The sequence below is a fragment of the Tripterygium wilfordii genome, chromosome 15 (assembly GCF_013401445.1).
Source record: "Tripterygium wilfordii isolate XIE 37 chromosome 15, ASM1340144v1, whole genome shotgun sequence".
Taxonomy (NCBI): domain Eukaryota; kingdom Viridiplantae; phylum Streptophyta; class Magnoliopsida; order Celastrales; family Celastraceae; genus Tripterygium; species Tripterygium wilfordii.
This window is the reverse complement of record NC_052246.1, coordinates 13,265,391-13,279,752: the sequence shown is the minus strand read 5'-3', so window position 1 is coordinate 13,279,752 and position 14,362 is coordinate 13,265,391. Positions and strand designations below refer to the sequence as shown.

Sequence of the window (14,362 nt, the reverse complement as noted above, 5' to 3'; positions counted from 1 at the left end):
ACTACAGCTTCTCTTTCACTCGGATAATTTAATGCTATCAATCTAATCGATTCATAATGGTCCACAAAAGCTGCAGGGACAGCATAGACATTTTGTACACGTGCACGGATCTCGTCCATGTTCCCAAAAGTTTATTTTTGCTCTCCCTTTCATGTAGCAGCACTGGTGACACGTGCGCAGGTAATACTTGTAATTAAGTGTGTTATTGAAGGTATTATTGAGATTCCACCACTGAAGAAGAATCAGATGGTGTGGACTGTGTTACTTCTCATTCGTCCAACTCAAGTGACTCACAGGTCAAGAAAAGAAAAAGGCTTATTTTTACAGATAAAACTAATTAAAAATAATTATCTTTATTTTGTCTCTTTTTTACTCATGTCTTCACTCACTGGCATCAACAAGACCACCATTTCCACTACGGCACCACCTTCCCCAACTGCATCATATTAGATAGAGAAGCAAAGCTTAGAGAGAGAAGAAAGTTGAAAGATTGGTGGGTTTATTTTTGTATTCTTGCTCTGTTCCTGCTCTTTGAACAAATCTGATTTATTATTCTTTGAGTGATTTGCTTTTGCTGTTAATGTTATCTTCTTGGGTTGATTGGTGTTAGATTCAAGTATCAAAAAGTGGGTTGTTATTAGATTTGATATTGAATCAAATCAATAAAAGATTTGGCTCTCTATCTTGCTCTGTTTCTGAACCTGCTTTGTGTACATGCTACTTTTGTGTTACAAGCTCCTAGTGGGTTTTTGGTGTTCTTCTGTTTGATTTATTAGAAGCTGCTTTGATTCTCTGGCCGACCACGTACTTTCTCGGAAAATTCTTTTTTGATTTCTATAGCTTTTGGGTTTCTCGAGGTTAAAGCAATGGAGTCAGATCTTCGGTACCAGCATCCCCAACTACCCGATTATCAGCCCCAAATCCATCAGAAACAGATGAGTTCAGGCTTGACGCGTTATCAATCTGCTCCAAGCACATATTTTTCTGGTTTCATAGACGAGATTCTCAATAGACCTTCAAGTCCCGAAACAGAGCGAATCTTCGCGAGGTTCTTGTCCAGCACCGACAATAACACAGACAACGACACATCAGATCAAAATCAAAATAAAAGTGTTCATTCAATCAAGCGAGAATCTCCAAATGAAGCTGTGAAGGAATTGGAGCAGCAAACACAGTTTATGGAGTCGATGAGTAACAAAGCAGTAGCGATGATTGAACCACACCAGCACCAACAGAGCAATTATTCCCCTACCTCACAGGGTTTCTATCAGAGTCAATCAAGACCACCCTTACCGGATCCGAATCCGCGTTATCGGGGCATGGATCCGAGGGGAATAGATCGGTTTCCACCGATGGAGGTGGCCAGAGCGGGTAATTCGAACCTTATTCGACACAGCAGCTCTCCTGCAGGACTATTCGCCGATATAAACATCGAAAATGGTAAGTCGAGTAAGCACTTTTTAAAGTTTTCTCTTCTGAGATTTTAAGGTACAAATGCCATTTCTTTCGTAGCAACTGAGTACATATAGAATTGACACTTCACTTCTATTTGGTTCCATTGAACAACTTGGATATAAAAAATTGAAGAAACGAAGGATTTATTATATGTTAATTAAGCCCTCTTGGTATGATTCTAGGCTTCACTCAATAAGTGAGGGGGTTCTATTTTGGCTGGATAGAACAACTTGCACATAAACAATTAAAGAAAGTAAGGTTGTTCTGGCTTTTGTCTGTGTTACTGGTCTATTTTGCAGAAAGGAGTCATTTGAGTGTTGTTTACTAAATAAGTTCAGGCCAAATGTCAGGCTATGCTGTAATGAGAGGCATGGGAGATTATGGAGGAGGTAATAATAACAGTAATAGAGAAGCATCTTTTTCTTCTGCAAGCAAGCCACCAACTTCTTCTGGGCTGATGAGTGAATTGAGGAACAAAAGCATGAGACCAAATAGCCCTGACAGTACTGGTGGTTTTGCTGAAAGTCGTAATAATACCAATTATGTCACTGGTTACCCAGTTGGTTCTTGGGATGACTCCGCCGTTAGGTCTGAAAACATTGGCGGTGTGAAAGGTCTTAGAGATGAAGATCGGACACTTTCCGGACCAATTGCATCTGAGGCTCAGGTGTGTTCTCCTTGATTCAATATGGTTGTGCAATGTAAATATAGTCTGATTTTATCTGTTGTGGTTGATCAGAATGCTGATAATCTGCCTCCTCCTCTGTTATCTCATCACTTGAGTTTGCCAAAATCTTCCATCGAAAAGTTATTGCAGCTCCAAGATTCTGTGCCTTGCAAGATTCGAGCCAAACGTGGTTGTGCTACTCACCCAAGAAGCATTGCTGAAAGGGTAATTTTTATATTTTCCTCTGTGTTGGACAACTCCTTGTAATGAAAAATTTATATGTTCTGATGTAGAACTTTGTGACTTTCATTCAGGTGAGAAGAACAAAAATCAGCGAGCGAATGAGGAATCTACAAGATCTTGTGCCTAACATGGATAAGGTATGCAATCTACAGAAAATCCTTCCGATCCATATGCATCAATCAATGTAAGCTTACTCAAATACTTTCTTCCTTTTCTTTCCTAATTTGCAGCAAACGAACACGGCAGACATGCTGGATCTCGCTGTTGACTACATTAAAGACCTTCAAAGACAAGTCAATGTATGTCAAGAGAACCACGAACCAAATTTCCTCCAACTTTTACCTTCAAATATATTTCCTTTTCATCAATTCCTTAAATTTTCCAGGTGCTTACGGACAATCGCGCTAAGTGTACTTGTTCGCACAAGCAGCAGCAATGACACAAGATCCATGGTTTTTGCTTAGATTATGTATAGAGTCATCAAATAAGGAGTTGCAAAGGTAGATATATAGCATAGCTGAGTTTCTCTCTTCTACATTGATTGTGTCAGATCGTCTGTGTGTCCATTGATGCCATAATTATTAGTAAGTTAGCTGTCTAATAGTGACTGATTTCAGTAGTTGTACATATGTTCCCGTTGTAGACGTGGTGCTTGGCCTAAAACAAACTTGGTTGGGACTTGCGAGAGGGGGACTGGATGGTGCAGATCTTCCTTACATATTTTTTTATTTTTGACCTTTGCTGTCCATTCAGCGAGTACTAATGGGGCCTCTCCTTATTGTTATAATTGACAGGTTTGAAATAGGTAAGCAACATAAGACATCTGTGCGATAATAAGGTCAAAAGTTTGCTAACTTTGAGAAGGGTTTGCGGCAATTTTTAAAATTTTTTTTTGTTGCTGTCGTCTTGTGCTTTAGGTGAGTGTCACATTGGAAATAATGCATGTGTTATTTCCCTATTTGAACCTGATTTTGTGGTGCTTTATATGCCATTCCTATTTTATTTTCTTTTGTGGGTGTGTAAAAGCTATCATCTTGTACGTGTGTCTCTAGTTTGCTTCTCCCTTTTTGAATCTTTTGGGAGATAAGATTAAGACCCACCCCACTGATGTCCTCCATCATTCATGTTAAGACCTAACACCATTTATACTCTCATTCGAGATTCTTTTCAAATAAGAAAATATATATTACCATTGTTTTCAAATGATCATCACAACAACTCAATAACAAGGTGTTATTCTTAAGTAATGACGTGTGTCTTCTCTCCTATTCAATGGCGTAGTAGGACCTGCTAGTGGATGATACCTTCGTAGACGGGCTGAGCTATCAGTCGGCCTAGGTGATTTTTGGCCACTACAATTACAATAAAAAGGAAAAAACAAAAGGACATCCCTGCTCAGACGTTCTTTGACCACGGCCTTGTAAAGTTGCAATTGACATAAAGCAATAATCACTTTCTCCAGTAAATGGACTGGGTTCCTGTACCGCTATTTTAATAAATGAAACCTTGATATAAATTTATTAATGCTGATGCTGATTTGTTTTCAAACCCTGATATAAAGTTAATTAGTATAGTAATTAACAGCCATGGCTCTTGCTCATTTTACATAGGGGAAGGAGAAGCTTGGCAATGCCCATATATTGTTTCTGCAACTTCGATACATGAAACTCCGTTGAGCCAGCCCGAACCCCTATAGAGCTGGATCAAGTCCAATGTTCAAAACTGAAGGGCCGGCTATCGGAGGGAGAATGCCGTGTAGTTAGCTGATTTGAGAGATTATGGGCTTTTCCATAAAACTGGCTGTGAAAACATCAGTATAACATGCGAATATGAGAGCACTAGACCACCAATAAAATATTTACGAAGAAATAAAGGGTGAGGGAGGGCTAGCGATGGTCAGAGATGTCCGGCAGCGACTGAGGTGGCTAACGGTCGGCCAGCAGCTGCACCGTGGTGATTGGTGACGGCGGTGGCGTTCTCATGTAGGAGTAATTGACTAATTGTAAAGTAGATTGCCAGATGGGCAACAGAGAGACTACATATGCGTTTATGACCATTGGATTGGATGAAAATAAGTGTTTGATGATGCATCAAACCATATGAGTTTATGGCCATTGGATTGGATGAAAATAAGTATTAGATGATGCGTAATTTGGTTTGACAATTACGCATAAGACAAAAAAAATTTTAAAATAATATTTTTAATTAAAATTTTCTTACAAAATATTTTTTTCCCAGGCTGGCAATCCTTCCGCATAAGGTTAAAAAAATAAAAACACAATTACATTAATTTTCTTTCCAACACGTCAGCAATTTGACATTTCGACTGCCAAAGTGCCGATAAATCTGTCCCGTTACTGTAGTGGAACATTTTAGAACTTTTTAGTGACCAAACTGAGAACGCGAAAAGCGCAAGTTGTATCGCCCCTCTCGTTTCCTAACTTCTGCTCTAAGAAATCGCAGACTGAGAAATGAAGAAGAGAGGCTCTCGCAGAGTGAGTCTGCCGATGGCGTCTCTTGCCGCTCCGAAGGAGACGTCGATCGTGCTTGACGAGACTCTAATGCTTTAGTGACTACGACAGCAGCAGCAACGAGAACCATTCTGAACTCCGTTCACAAAACCCTATCCTCTGTGCCTGTTGTCTTCTCGCCTCTGGAGAGAACAATCATATATACTATATAGATCACGCGTCTCCCATTCTCGCCTCGACACGATCTAGGACGTATTGTCTTCTCGCCTCAGCCGATCTGGAGAGAAATCTTATAAATCGATCACGCCTCCCATTCTTGCCTCCACAAAAGCTTGAAGGTACTTTTCTCCCTATAATTCATTCGCGACTGAGTAGATTCTACTGATTGTCTTTGCATGACGTGTTTTGTTACAGAACGATGTCTCTGTTTAATTGCTGTGAAGACAAACTAGGGACCGAGAAAAAATTGACGTTTTCCTGTGACGTTTGAGAATTAAAAGCCTAATAGGAGACTCGTGTTGAATGAGAAACAGTTGAATCCCAAACTTCTAACCCTGCGCCATGTGCCTTGGTTACTTTCCTCAAGTTTTCTTGCAAGCCAAACAGACTATTTTAAGAGTAATTAGTGTTTCAGCCCTTATACATTATATTACTTGTCATTCAATTTTTATTCACTGTATGATGCTTCATACGTTACCATTTTTCTATCTGGATAGTTCGCTTCAATGATGTAAGTATTACCTTATCAATCACTAGAACGCAGTCAATATGTTTTGTTGGATCAGTTCATCTTGTATTTTTTTTTTCCATTTTTTAACTACATAGTTCTTGTTATTACAATACTTATTAAAGCTTAATTGAATAGAAATCATATTTCTAAGGGCTAAATTATAATTGATTAATTGATATTTTTAAAATTTCATGAATCTGCAGACTAATATTAGGCTATTATTGTTATTTGTTTGATATTCTGAATTACCAATGTCCGTCGGAGATGCAATTTCTGTTCATGGGAGAATGAGTTAAAAATTGTACGCATTGTCATATTTTTACAGCTAAATTTTTATTCGTGGTGCTTAACTTCTTGAACTTAGTCTTGATGTACCTCTTTGAGCCTTGAAAAGCTACTGAGAATAATCACCAGATGTTTAGGTTTGAAAGTTGATCATGAGAATCTATCATACAATGAAGAAGCAAGTTTTATTCGGTCTGCCTAGTTTTTTACTCTCTGCCACAATAACGAAGAGTGCTTTAAGCTTTTTCATCCTACTATGCTTCTTTTAGATACCTCCTGCAGCTTAGTTTCACTAGCTCAAGAATTTTAGTGCCTTCAAAAACTAATAGTGATTGCCGTCAAGCAAAGATGCTGGCGTGATCTCTGCTAGAACATGATAGTTTGTTAAGTGTTGGGAAGACGAGAGAGCTTTGACTAATGACTGGTAAATCCCTTCAACTCTACTCATAGAGTCCCTAGACTGCCACATTTTGTATTCAGTTTACTTCTCCTTTGATTAATGAACTTGTTTGACCTTTCGGTATGTTGAGTTCTGCTGAATTTCCCTTCTTCTGTGCAAGTGTATTGTCCATGGTTTACTGTGCACAGATTGGCTGCATATTGTCCCATTCCTTTTGTTCTTTTATGATTTATTCTGGTTTTTGTTTCCTTTATTTGACCTCATCTGTCACACCTAGTTAAGACTTAAGTATCATGCTCATATGAGCTCCAATCCTTTTGTTTGTAATAATGTTTATTCTATTTTTCAGTGTGCAAAATATCGATCACTGAGCTTTCGAAGGTTTTTGTGAATGAAGTTAATGGTCTCAAGCAGCATTTTGAAACTTCATCAACTTAGGTTCCTCTTGACCAAGGCACCAAGCTATACTTGCAAAGAGAAATTTCCCATTCTCGTCTCCACAACGCTTGAAGGTACTTTTCTCTCTATAATTCAAATGCGACTGGGTAGATTCTTCCAGCTCTCATGTGACTTGGATAATGATATTTTGTTACAAAACAACGTCTCTCTGTTTGGTTGCCAATTGCCATCTAAACAGAGGAAAGGACCGATATAATTGAAATTTGACTGTAACATTTGAGAATTTGAAAGTGTATTAGGCGTCTCAAGTAGAATGAGAAATATTTGAATTCCAAACATTTTTAACCCTGCACCATGTTCATTGGTTACTTTCTTCAGGGTTTCTTGGCAGCCAAACAGATTATTCTAAGAGTATTTGGTGTCTCAGCCCATATATATTACGCGACATTCAATTTTTTTTAACCGTATGATATTTCATAGCTATTTTTCATTGTGGATAGTTCATTGAATGATGTAGCCTATTATGGTATTACCCTTATCTATCACTGGAATGGCTTTGTTCTTTATTTAACTTCCTTTCCTACTAAATGAAATCAAGAAACATTGGGACTGTGATTATTTAGACTAATCCATAGTTCACATTATGAATATCATGTTCTTAATTCAATCTTGTTACATTTTCAAGAGGTATAAGGTGACATCTATTGAACTACATTGTTTACCGAATGAATAACTATATGTGCATTGAGTGTTCTTTGTTTGCTAATTTCCTAATCAAATCCACCATTGTCGACCAGGCATGTAGTGTCTATTTCTAAATGGATATTTTCCAGGCGTAATGCTTACCTAGTTGACAACTCTGATTATTAACAAATAGTACATATGCGAACTTGTTATTTAATCCTTTTGTGTGTTGTATTGTTTACTCTTCATTCAATTTTTCACTGCACAAAATATCCGTCACTGGGGGGGTTTCGAAGGGTTTTGTCAGTGAAATTAATGGTCTCCAGCAGCGTTTTGGAACTTCATCAACTTAGGTTCATCGTGACCAAGCTATGCTAGCAAAGAGAAATTACTTAGTAAGTTCTTTCTCTTCTTGATGCTGTCTTATGCAGCTCTCAAATTATGCCAAGTATATGATGTCGCATGGTATATGATTTATTTTATTACCTCTCATGTTCCTTGGGACTTCTTCTCAGAAACTATGTAGATGTATTTAGATTGGGAAACTAACATATATTACTATAAAGTAGTATTTGATAGCTGACAACGCATAGTGAAGAGAGACTAGGTTCTCTACAATAAACTGTCCGCTTAAAGATTATACATCTTTAAATGTTAATATAGGTAATTATGTTTACTTAGTTGAGCAAGTATACACTTCGTTTATCTGCTTGAACTTTTGTTTATCTAGGTACTTATGTTTGGTCCTTTGCTTTGCTTTGTTATGATGCTTGGGATATTTTGCTGACGTTTTGTTTTATATTTTCTTGTAGGATTAAATCGTTGAGTAAATTGAGCAATCCACTCTTCGCTTCCTTGTAAAAGTAATCACAAGAAAATCAGAACCAATAATCACAAAAATCGATGGATACACATACTAAGATTTCAAATTATTATAATTGAATGGACTGATAATAAAATAAGTGCCCGATACTCACATGCTCATGCTACGTTATTGTACAATGTCTTTTGTACCATTTACTGATCCATGAGGACGATATTGTCTGTTTGTAATTTGGGTCCATTTTTAATTGGAGAATTGGCCCATATATCTAGGCCGAACAAATGAATGGAACCCAACAGCATATATATTTATAATGACCTCTGGCCCAATAAAACTTTGATGGGCATGACGAAAATTTATGGGCTTCTACACTTCATATTATTTTTAAAAACTAATTTTAATGGGCCCCTATTACAATATCGTGGGCCTTATACAAAATTATGGGCTGGGTCTTGAGTCCAGTTGGCCAATGGGCCTACCCCGCCCAGTATCGTTAATGAGCCTCAAGCCCAGTTTCATAAATGAGCCTCAAGCCCAGTTTCTCAAAAGATCCTTCAGCCCAGTTCCCAAATGGGCCTTCAGCCCAGTTCGCCAATGGGCCATAAGCCCAGTTCGCCAATGGGCCTTAAGCCCAGTTTCTCTGATGGGCCTTGAGTCCAGTTTCTCTAATGGGCCTTTATCCCACTTTTCAAATGGGCCTTAAGCCCAGTTCCCCAATGGGCTTCAGCTCAGTTACTCTGATGGGGCTTCAGCCCAGTTCCCAAATGGGCCTCAAGCCCACTTTCCAAATGGGCCTTAAACTGGGCCTTAAGCCCAGTTCGCTATTGGATCTTCAGCCCAGTTCGCCAATGGATCTTCAGCGCAGTTCCCCGATGGTCCTTAAGCCCAGTAACCATTGGGTATTCAAGCCCAGTTCGACATTGGGCCGTAAACAGAGTTCCCAAATGGGCTTTAACCTTGGCTCCATTTTCAAACAATCCAAATCCATGTTAAAACTTCAGATGGCCTACTTTAATGGGCCACGTTTAAAGTGACTCAGGCCCGGTTCCAACGTAAGTGCGCAAGGCACATTTAGAGAGACATTGCAGCCATCACCGGCAGTAACCAGATACAACTTCATGAAAATTGAATTTAACAAGTAATTTATATTAACAACGGGCAATGGTGTACATCTACCACTTCCGCATATGATCAAAAGTTCTATGATTAAAAAATGAAGTTCTAGACACATTTTTACTCGAAAGATTTTACGAAAAGCATCTTTCAAAACACAGTGCCAGAATTTTCAACCACGGATAAAATCATGTTTCAAACACACCAATACCTGCAGCCATGTAATTAACAGTGCAAATTTTCAGAAGCTAAGACAGAGAACCACCTGTGCTCAAAGAGGCATGTAACTTGGGAGAAGGAAAAATGCCACAGTTAGTGTTGATTTTGATAAAGCACCATGATATCTCCTCGCATCTTGCTGCTCCAGGCCCACCCTTGTACCACCTGTGACGTGGAAATTATATTTCTACACCTTTCATGCAATTACAAATCTGAGAACACGGATAAAAGAGATGTTGGAACAAAGACAACAAACCAGAGGGGCTGTTATAATTGCTGCTGTTCTGGAACAAAGTGAATGTAGGACACAAATGTGACTATAGTGTTCAACAAAGGTTATGCAGGGTCAATCCTTATCAGTTACTAGAGTAGAATTTCCTTTAAATTAGGTTTTTTTGTCCATGAAGCCTATGTGCTTCTAGGTTTTCCAATATTACTAGGATTTCATTGTAGGTTGAGAGGGGAAGGTGAGCCTATCCGACCATACCAGAGAGATTCAAAGCAAATCACTAACATTAGGTTTTGGTTGTTCAATCCTACACAAAATTTACATCTGTAGTTCTAAAAACTACATCAGTTGGCGAACTGCAATCAATGAATGGCTACAGTAATGCCTTACCAGAATAGAAACTAAAGAAAAAGGTTATATATATGTTATTTATTCACACTAAAAGCATACCTCACAACAGGGTCTGAAAAAAGGATACAGAAGGGCCTCTACAGCTGAGAGGAGCTTGTGAGTCTCAACCTCTCAGGAACAAAGCAAATAAATGCCTCCAAAAGTTGAGAGGGAAACACAAAGGTCAGGCAACTATATAGTTTACGACATTAATACTTACCCAACAAGGTTTACTGCTTCCTCACTTGCTGATGGTAACATGCAAACAGATGGATACAGATGTCGGAACGCATAGGCAAAACAACATATCCAGTTGTCTAAAGTGAAGTGGCAAAGAGAAAAGATAAAAGGGTGGGAGAACAGACGTGGAAATGGAAAGTTAATAGCACTCACAAGATTTAGTCCATCATGTCACTGCCTATTATATCATGTGTTGAAGATTTCATCTACTTCACTGCATTCATATTAATGAAAAGGCAAGAGTGCAAGACCAAACAACAATAAGAAATGCTGAACAATCCATAAAATTGGTAGTTACCAGATTGGTCTAGTACTAGCCATAATTAAGATCTCAAAAGCAACAAAAGATCGGAGTATGCTAAACATCAAATCTCTTCAGGAACATATAAACTATAACTAAAATTCAATTATCTTCGCTATGAAGTAAATTCTTAATGCAATCATTGCGCAAAGAAATATGATCAAAGATTCATTACAGTGATAAATTTAAATATTAATTAACTAAAACATTAATTATTCTAAAAAAAATTGTTTGGTGGCTGGTGAGAAATTGAAAGAAAATTGAAGTATTTGGATCATAGACAATATGAAAAGTGAAAAGGATAAGAGAGAAAAAATTGAAGTGGTCGTGGAAAACCAGAGATGAGGCTTCGACAGCAAGATGTTGAGATCAGAAGAGCAAAGTATCGTGGTTAAGATTGATATACAAATTTATACTCGAAATATTTCCTTTATATTGATCTATCCGTATGAATTTACTGAATTGCAAATTATATAGGATTTGGCAAAACGCAATTACAGTGTCCGAATGAAAAGCATAAAAGCACACCAGAGTCCATCAAGCGATTAAATAGTCCGCCTTACCTAGAGAGATCCCACGATGATGATGTTGATCGGGATGAAGATCAGCTTCCCGATAAAACCGACAAATCCCATACCACGAACCTTATCGATGTAAGGAACACCATCTTCATGAGATCTACACCATCGGAATACAGAAACGCACCGTAAGGCTCAAAATCCGCATCAGATCGGAACATTAGTAATACTAGAAGCAATGGACTAATAACTGTTCGATCCAAAGAAATCAAAATCGAGAAGTTCATCTTATACCTTTGCGATAGGGGTTATGGCACCTCTTTGTCGTCGGCGAACTCTCTAAGCGGATTGAACACTGAATCTATGGCGTCCATTCTCTCACTTCTATTTCTTTTCTAAAATTTCGAACGTATTGGACATTGTCAGCGTATGTCGATGCTATGGAGCAAAAGAATAAGCTCAGTCAACAATGACATCGAAAAATCGTTAACAAAAAACTAAATCGGAAAAATTTGCTTGGATGCGAATGTAATTCTCATGACTCAGCTGTTAGGGTTAGGGTTGCTGAGAAAGTGCGGGAAGGGTCGAGACTTGAGGAGATCTCGTTGTAATATCGAATGAAAAGTTGCTTATACAAGACGCTAGGGACTTCACGTGACAGGCACATGCACACACTCAAGCTTGAACCGACTTCGCTACTCGCTAGCCTCGGGGTAATGCTAATCTTGAGAAGTAGCCTTGGGTCGACTGTTGTACAAAATAACAACTTTGATAGTGGTGATTATTCGTTTCCACAATGTACCGTCAATCATTGAAGATCCTCAGTAACTCTCACTCTGTACAATTTCAAATTGAAATTCAGGGGCAGCCGGGCAGAGACAAATCACCTGCATACAGCAACATAACAAATAATATGCAAGATTCATAGCACCTCCAAAAAGAAAAAGATTGATAGCACCTCGATTCGGATTTAACGATTTCTTATAAACCACCTTAAGCACACTCTCAGCAGCTGCTAAGTGAAGGCCAACCCTGACCTTCCCACAGTTTCTGTTGCATGGCGAAGAACAAGTATCATGATACTGAGTCTGATATGACAACAAACATATAATATGCGAGACTTAAATTATGGGCAGATTAGATAACAATACATTATGTATTCTTCGGAGTAGCCAGTGTGATGCTTCGGGGCTTCACTCTAGTAGCGTAGACAGCCGAAGCAGCAATAATGGATGGGTAACATGACACTACTGTGGGATTGTGCATCAGAGCAAGTCCAGCATGGAAAAACACCATGTTCTCCATCTGAATCAGCAAAAATCATAACAAGCAATCTGAGATATACTTGGGGCATAAAAAAAAAAATCTCTTGGATACAGTAAATTCTAAAATCACAGTAGAAGTAGTACCCCAAGATCAAGCGAAACAGAGGCTTTTACATAACGAACGAGGAATATAATGCGTGGGAACTGTTTAGTACCACTCCAACTTCCCCAAAATTGCTTTCTCCATTGCAAGTACTTCTTCTTCCAAATAAGCATAACCTGACATGGACACAAAATCATTGACCTGCAACAACCAAACCATTTTAGTGTCCTATGATCTGAATAAATCAAAACTAGCAGTAACGTACAGAAAAGTGTGAAAGATCATTTACCAATGGAGCCCAAATCTCTTCATACTTGCATGCAATGAGCATGGAGCTAATGCCAACAAGCTGAAGTTCCTTCCTGGTCACAATCTTCAGTGAAAGGTATTGGTCAAGTATATTTATAGTGAATAAAGAGTCTCGGACATTAGTCCAAATCTGCTATGAACATCTATCAACCAGTCTACAAGAATCAATCTCATTTTTGCATTGATTTGCGGCTGTCAGACCATGTAATCGTGCACTTGACTTTTATCCTGTATTGAATGGGTATTAGAGAACAGAAATGGTCAGAGAAAGGAAAGTAGGAAAGAAAGTTACTTCTGTGAGCTTGTAAAACTTGTAAATGTCATCGACATATTTGACCCCAACCAGTTCATCATTGACGTAAGCAGCATCAATGTCAACATTCTAAGGTTTTGGCTTACTCACTCCACAAGCAATCAAAGCAGTTCAATTAATAGGAATGACAGAGGTAAGAGATCAACGTTTCACATAATAATCATCCGCATCAACACACAGGCTGAAAAAGCTTTTGTCTAACCTTGCTTCGAGCAGTTAGAATTGAAGTGAGTCTTGACCTCCCTTGCTCTTCTTTCACTAACAGCTACAAACTCGTCTTCTTCAGCAGGGCGTATCACAATTACATCCTCGGATTTTGGCTCACCTGGTGCCACCTTATTTTGTGCTTCTACTGCCTTGCCCTCCTCGCAATTACTTAGACTGGTGACCGTTGCAGTATCAAGCTTCAGCTTATCAGATATCTCTTCTTTCTTCCTGAACTCCAACATTGGCATTCTGCAGAATATCAGAATTATATTAAATGTATCAGCATATTTCAAATGGTTTAAATTCGCCAAAATATGTGAAGTGCAATTGTAGACTGCCTCCTCTCTCTTCGCAACTACAGCTTGTGCCAACAGCTGCATGCAGAAACTCCTGAAAAGCAAAAACTAAGTAAAAAGGCTGAAAGCAATGAAGAGTGTGAGAGAGAGGTTAACCTTGTCATTGGGCAATAGCCTTGGGCAAAACTGAAGAAGATCTGATTGAAAAGTTCTCAGCAACATCGTTCCTCTAGATTGCCAATGTCACTGAGAACTTCTTGATTCCTTCTCCGAAATGCTTCATTCTTCACCCTACCTTCCCTTGAAAGAAAAATATCAGGGGAAGGAAACATTTTTAAAGCCAAGATAATCAAAACTCAACATAATCAACACCTAATAAGATGAAAAGGAAAAATGAAACCCAGGAGCGAGATTGAAAATGATGATGTGGTAAGCTCTGGGCCACCGTGGAACAACCATTTTCAAATCCATGGCCAGATTCTTTGTGGAGTCCTCGAGGTTCTTCACACTCTCTCCCTCTCTTATGTTCTTGTCCTATTCATTTGTGCTCTGCTTCTCTTTCACTCTATCAAACAATGAAAATTGTGATTATGTGGAGTGAGGATCTTGCTATTTTATCACACAAAAAGTCCGAATATGATCAACCGTTACAACTTACATTTGCTTCCATGGCTATAGGTATTGAATTGAGCAAAACCTTAA

The 14,362-nt window shown here is 38.6% G+C and overlaps 1 protein-coding gene, 2 long non-coding RNA genes and 1 pseudogene across 8 annotated transcripts; 2 read left to right on the top strand and 2 right to left on the bottom strand.

Annotated features, from left to right (window-relative positions):
• Positions 1–337: 337 nt before the first annotated feature.
• Positions 338–3,376, top strand: LOC120017207 (transcription factor bHLH122-like). 4 transcript variants are annotated; one of them, XM_038870350.1, is made up of 7 exons: positions 338–493; positions 865–1,440; positions 1,794–2,122; positions 2,195–2,347; positions 2,437–2,502; positions 2,596–2,664; positions 2,751–3,241. In XM_038870350.1, exons 2-7 carry the CDS (start codon positions 867–869, stop codon positions 2,802–2,804), a joined length of 1,245 nt encoding a protein of 414 aa, XP_038726278.1. In that variant the 5' UTR covers positions 338–493; positions 865–866; the 3' UTR covers positions 2,805–3,241. The 4 variants fall into 4 exon arrangements, 3 of the variants coding, with proteins under 3 accessions (XP_038726278.1, XP_038726277.1, XP_038726279.1); XR_005472107.1 differs by having other exon boundaries at positions 388–1,440; positions 2,751–2,865; positions 3,009–3,376; XM_038870349.1 differs by having other exon boundaries at positions 388–1,440.
• A 1,370-nt stretch (positions 3,377–4,746) lies between these two features.
• Positions 4,747–8,319, top strand: LOC120016907. Its single transcript, XR_005472065.1, has 3 exons — positions 4,747–5,174; positions 6,601–7,729; positions 8,147–8,319. It is a non-coding gene; the product is annotated as an uncharacterized LOC120016907 (long non-coding RNA).
• Positions 8,320–9,258: 939 nt separating this feature from the next.
• Positions 9,259–11,889, bottom strand: LOC120016905. Of its 3 annotated transcripts, none has more exons than XR_005472063.1 (3): positions 11,462–11,889; positions 9,607–11,327; positions 9,259–9,481 (listed from the first exon to the last, which is right to left on the bottom strand). It is a non-coding gene; the product is annotated as an uncharacterized LOC120016905 (long non-coding RNA). The 3 variants fall into 3 exon arrangements; XR_005472064.1 differs by having other exon boundaries at positions 9,259–10,356; positions 10,502–11,327; positions 11,462–11,888; XR_005472062.1 differs by having other exon boundaries at positions 9,259–11,327; positions 11,462–11,820.
• A 136-nt stretch (positions 11,890–12,025) lies between these two features.
• Positions 12,026–13,612, bottom strand: LOC119979926 (annotated as a pseudogene).
• Between the last annotated feature and the right edge of the window lie 750 nt (positions 13,613–14,362).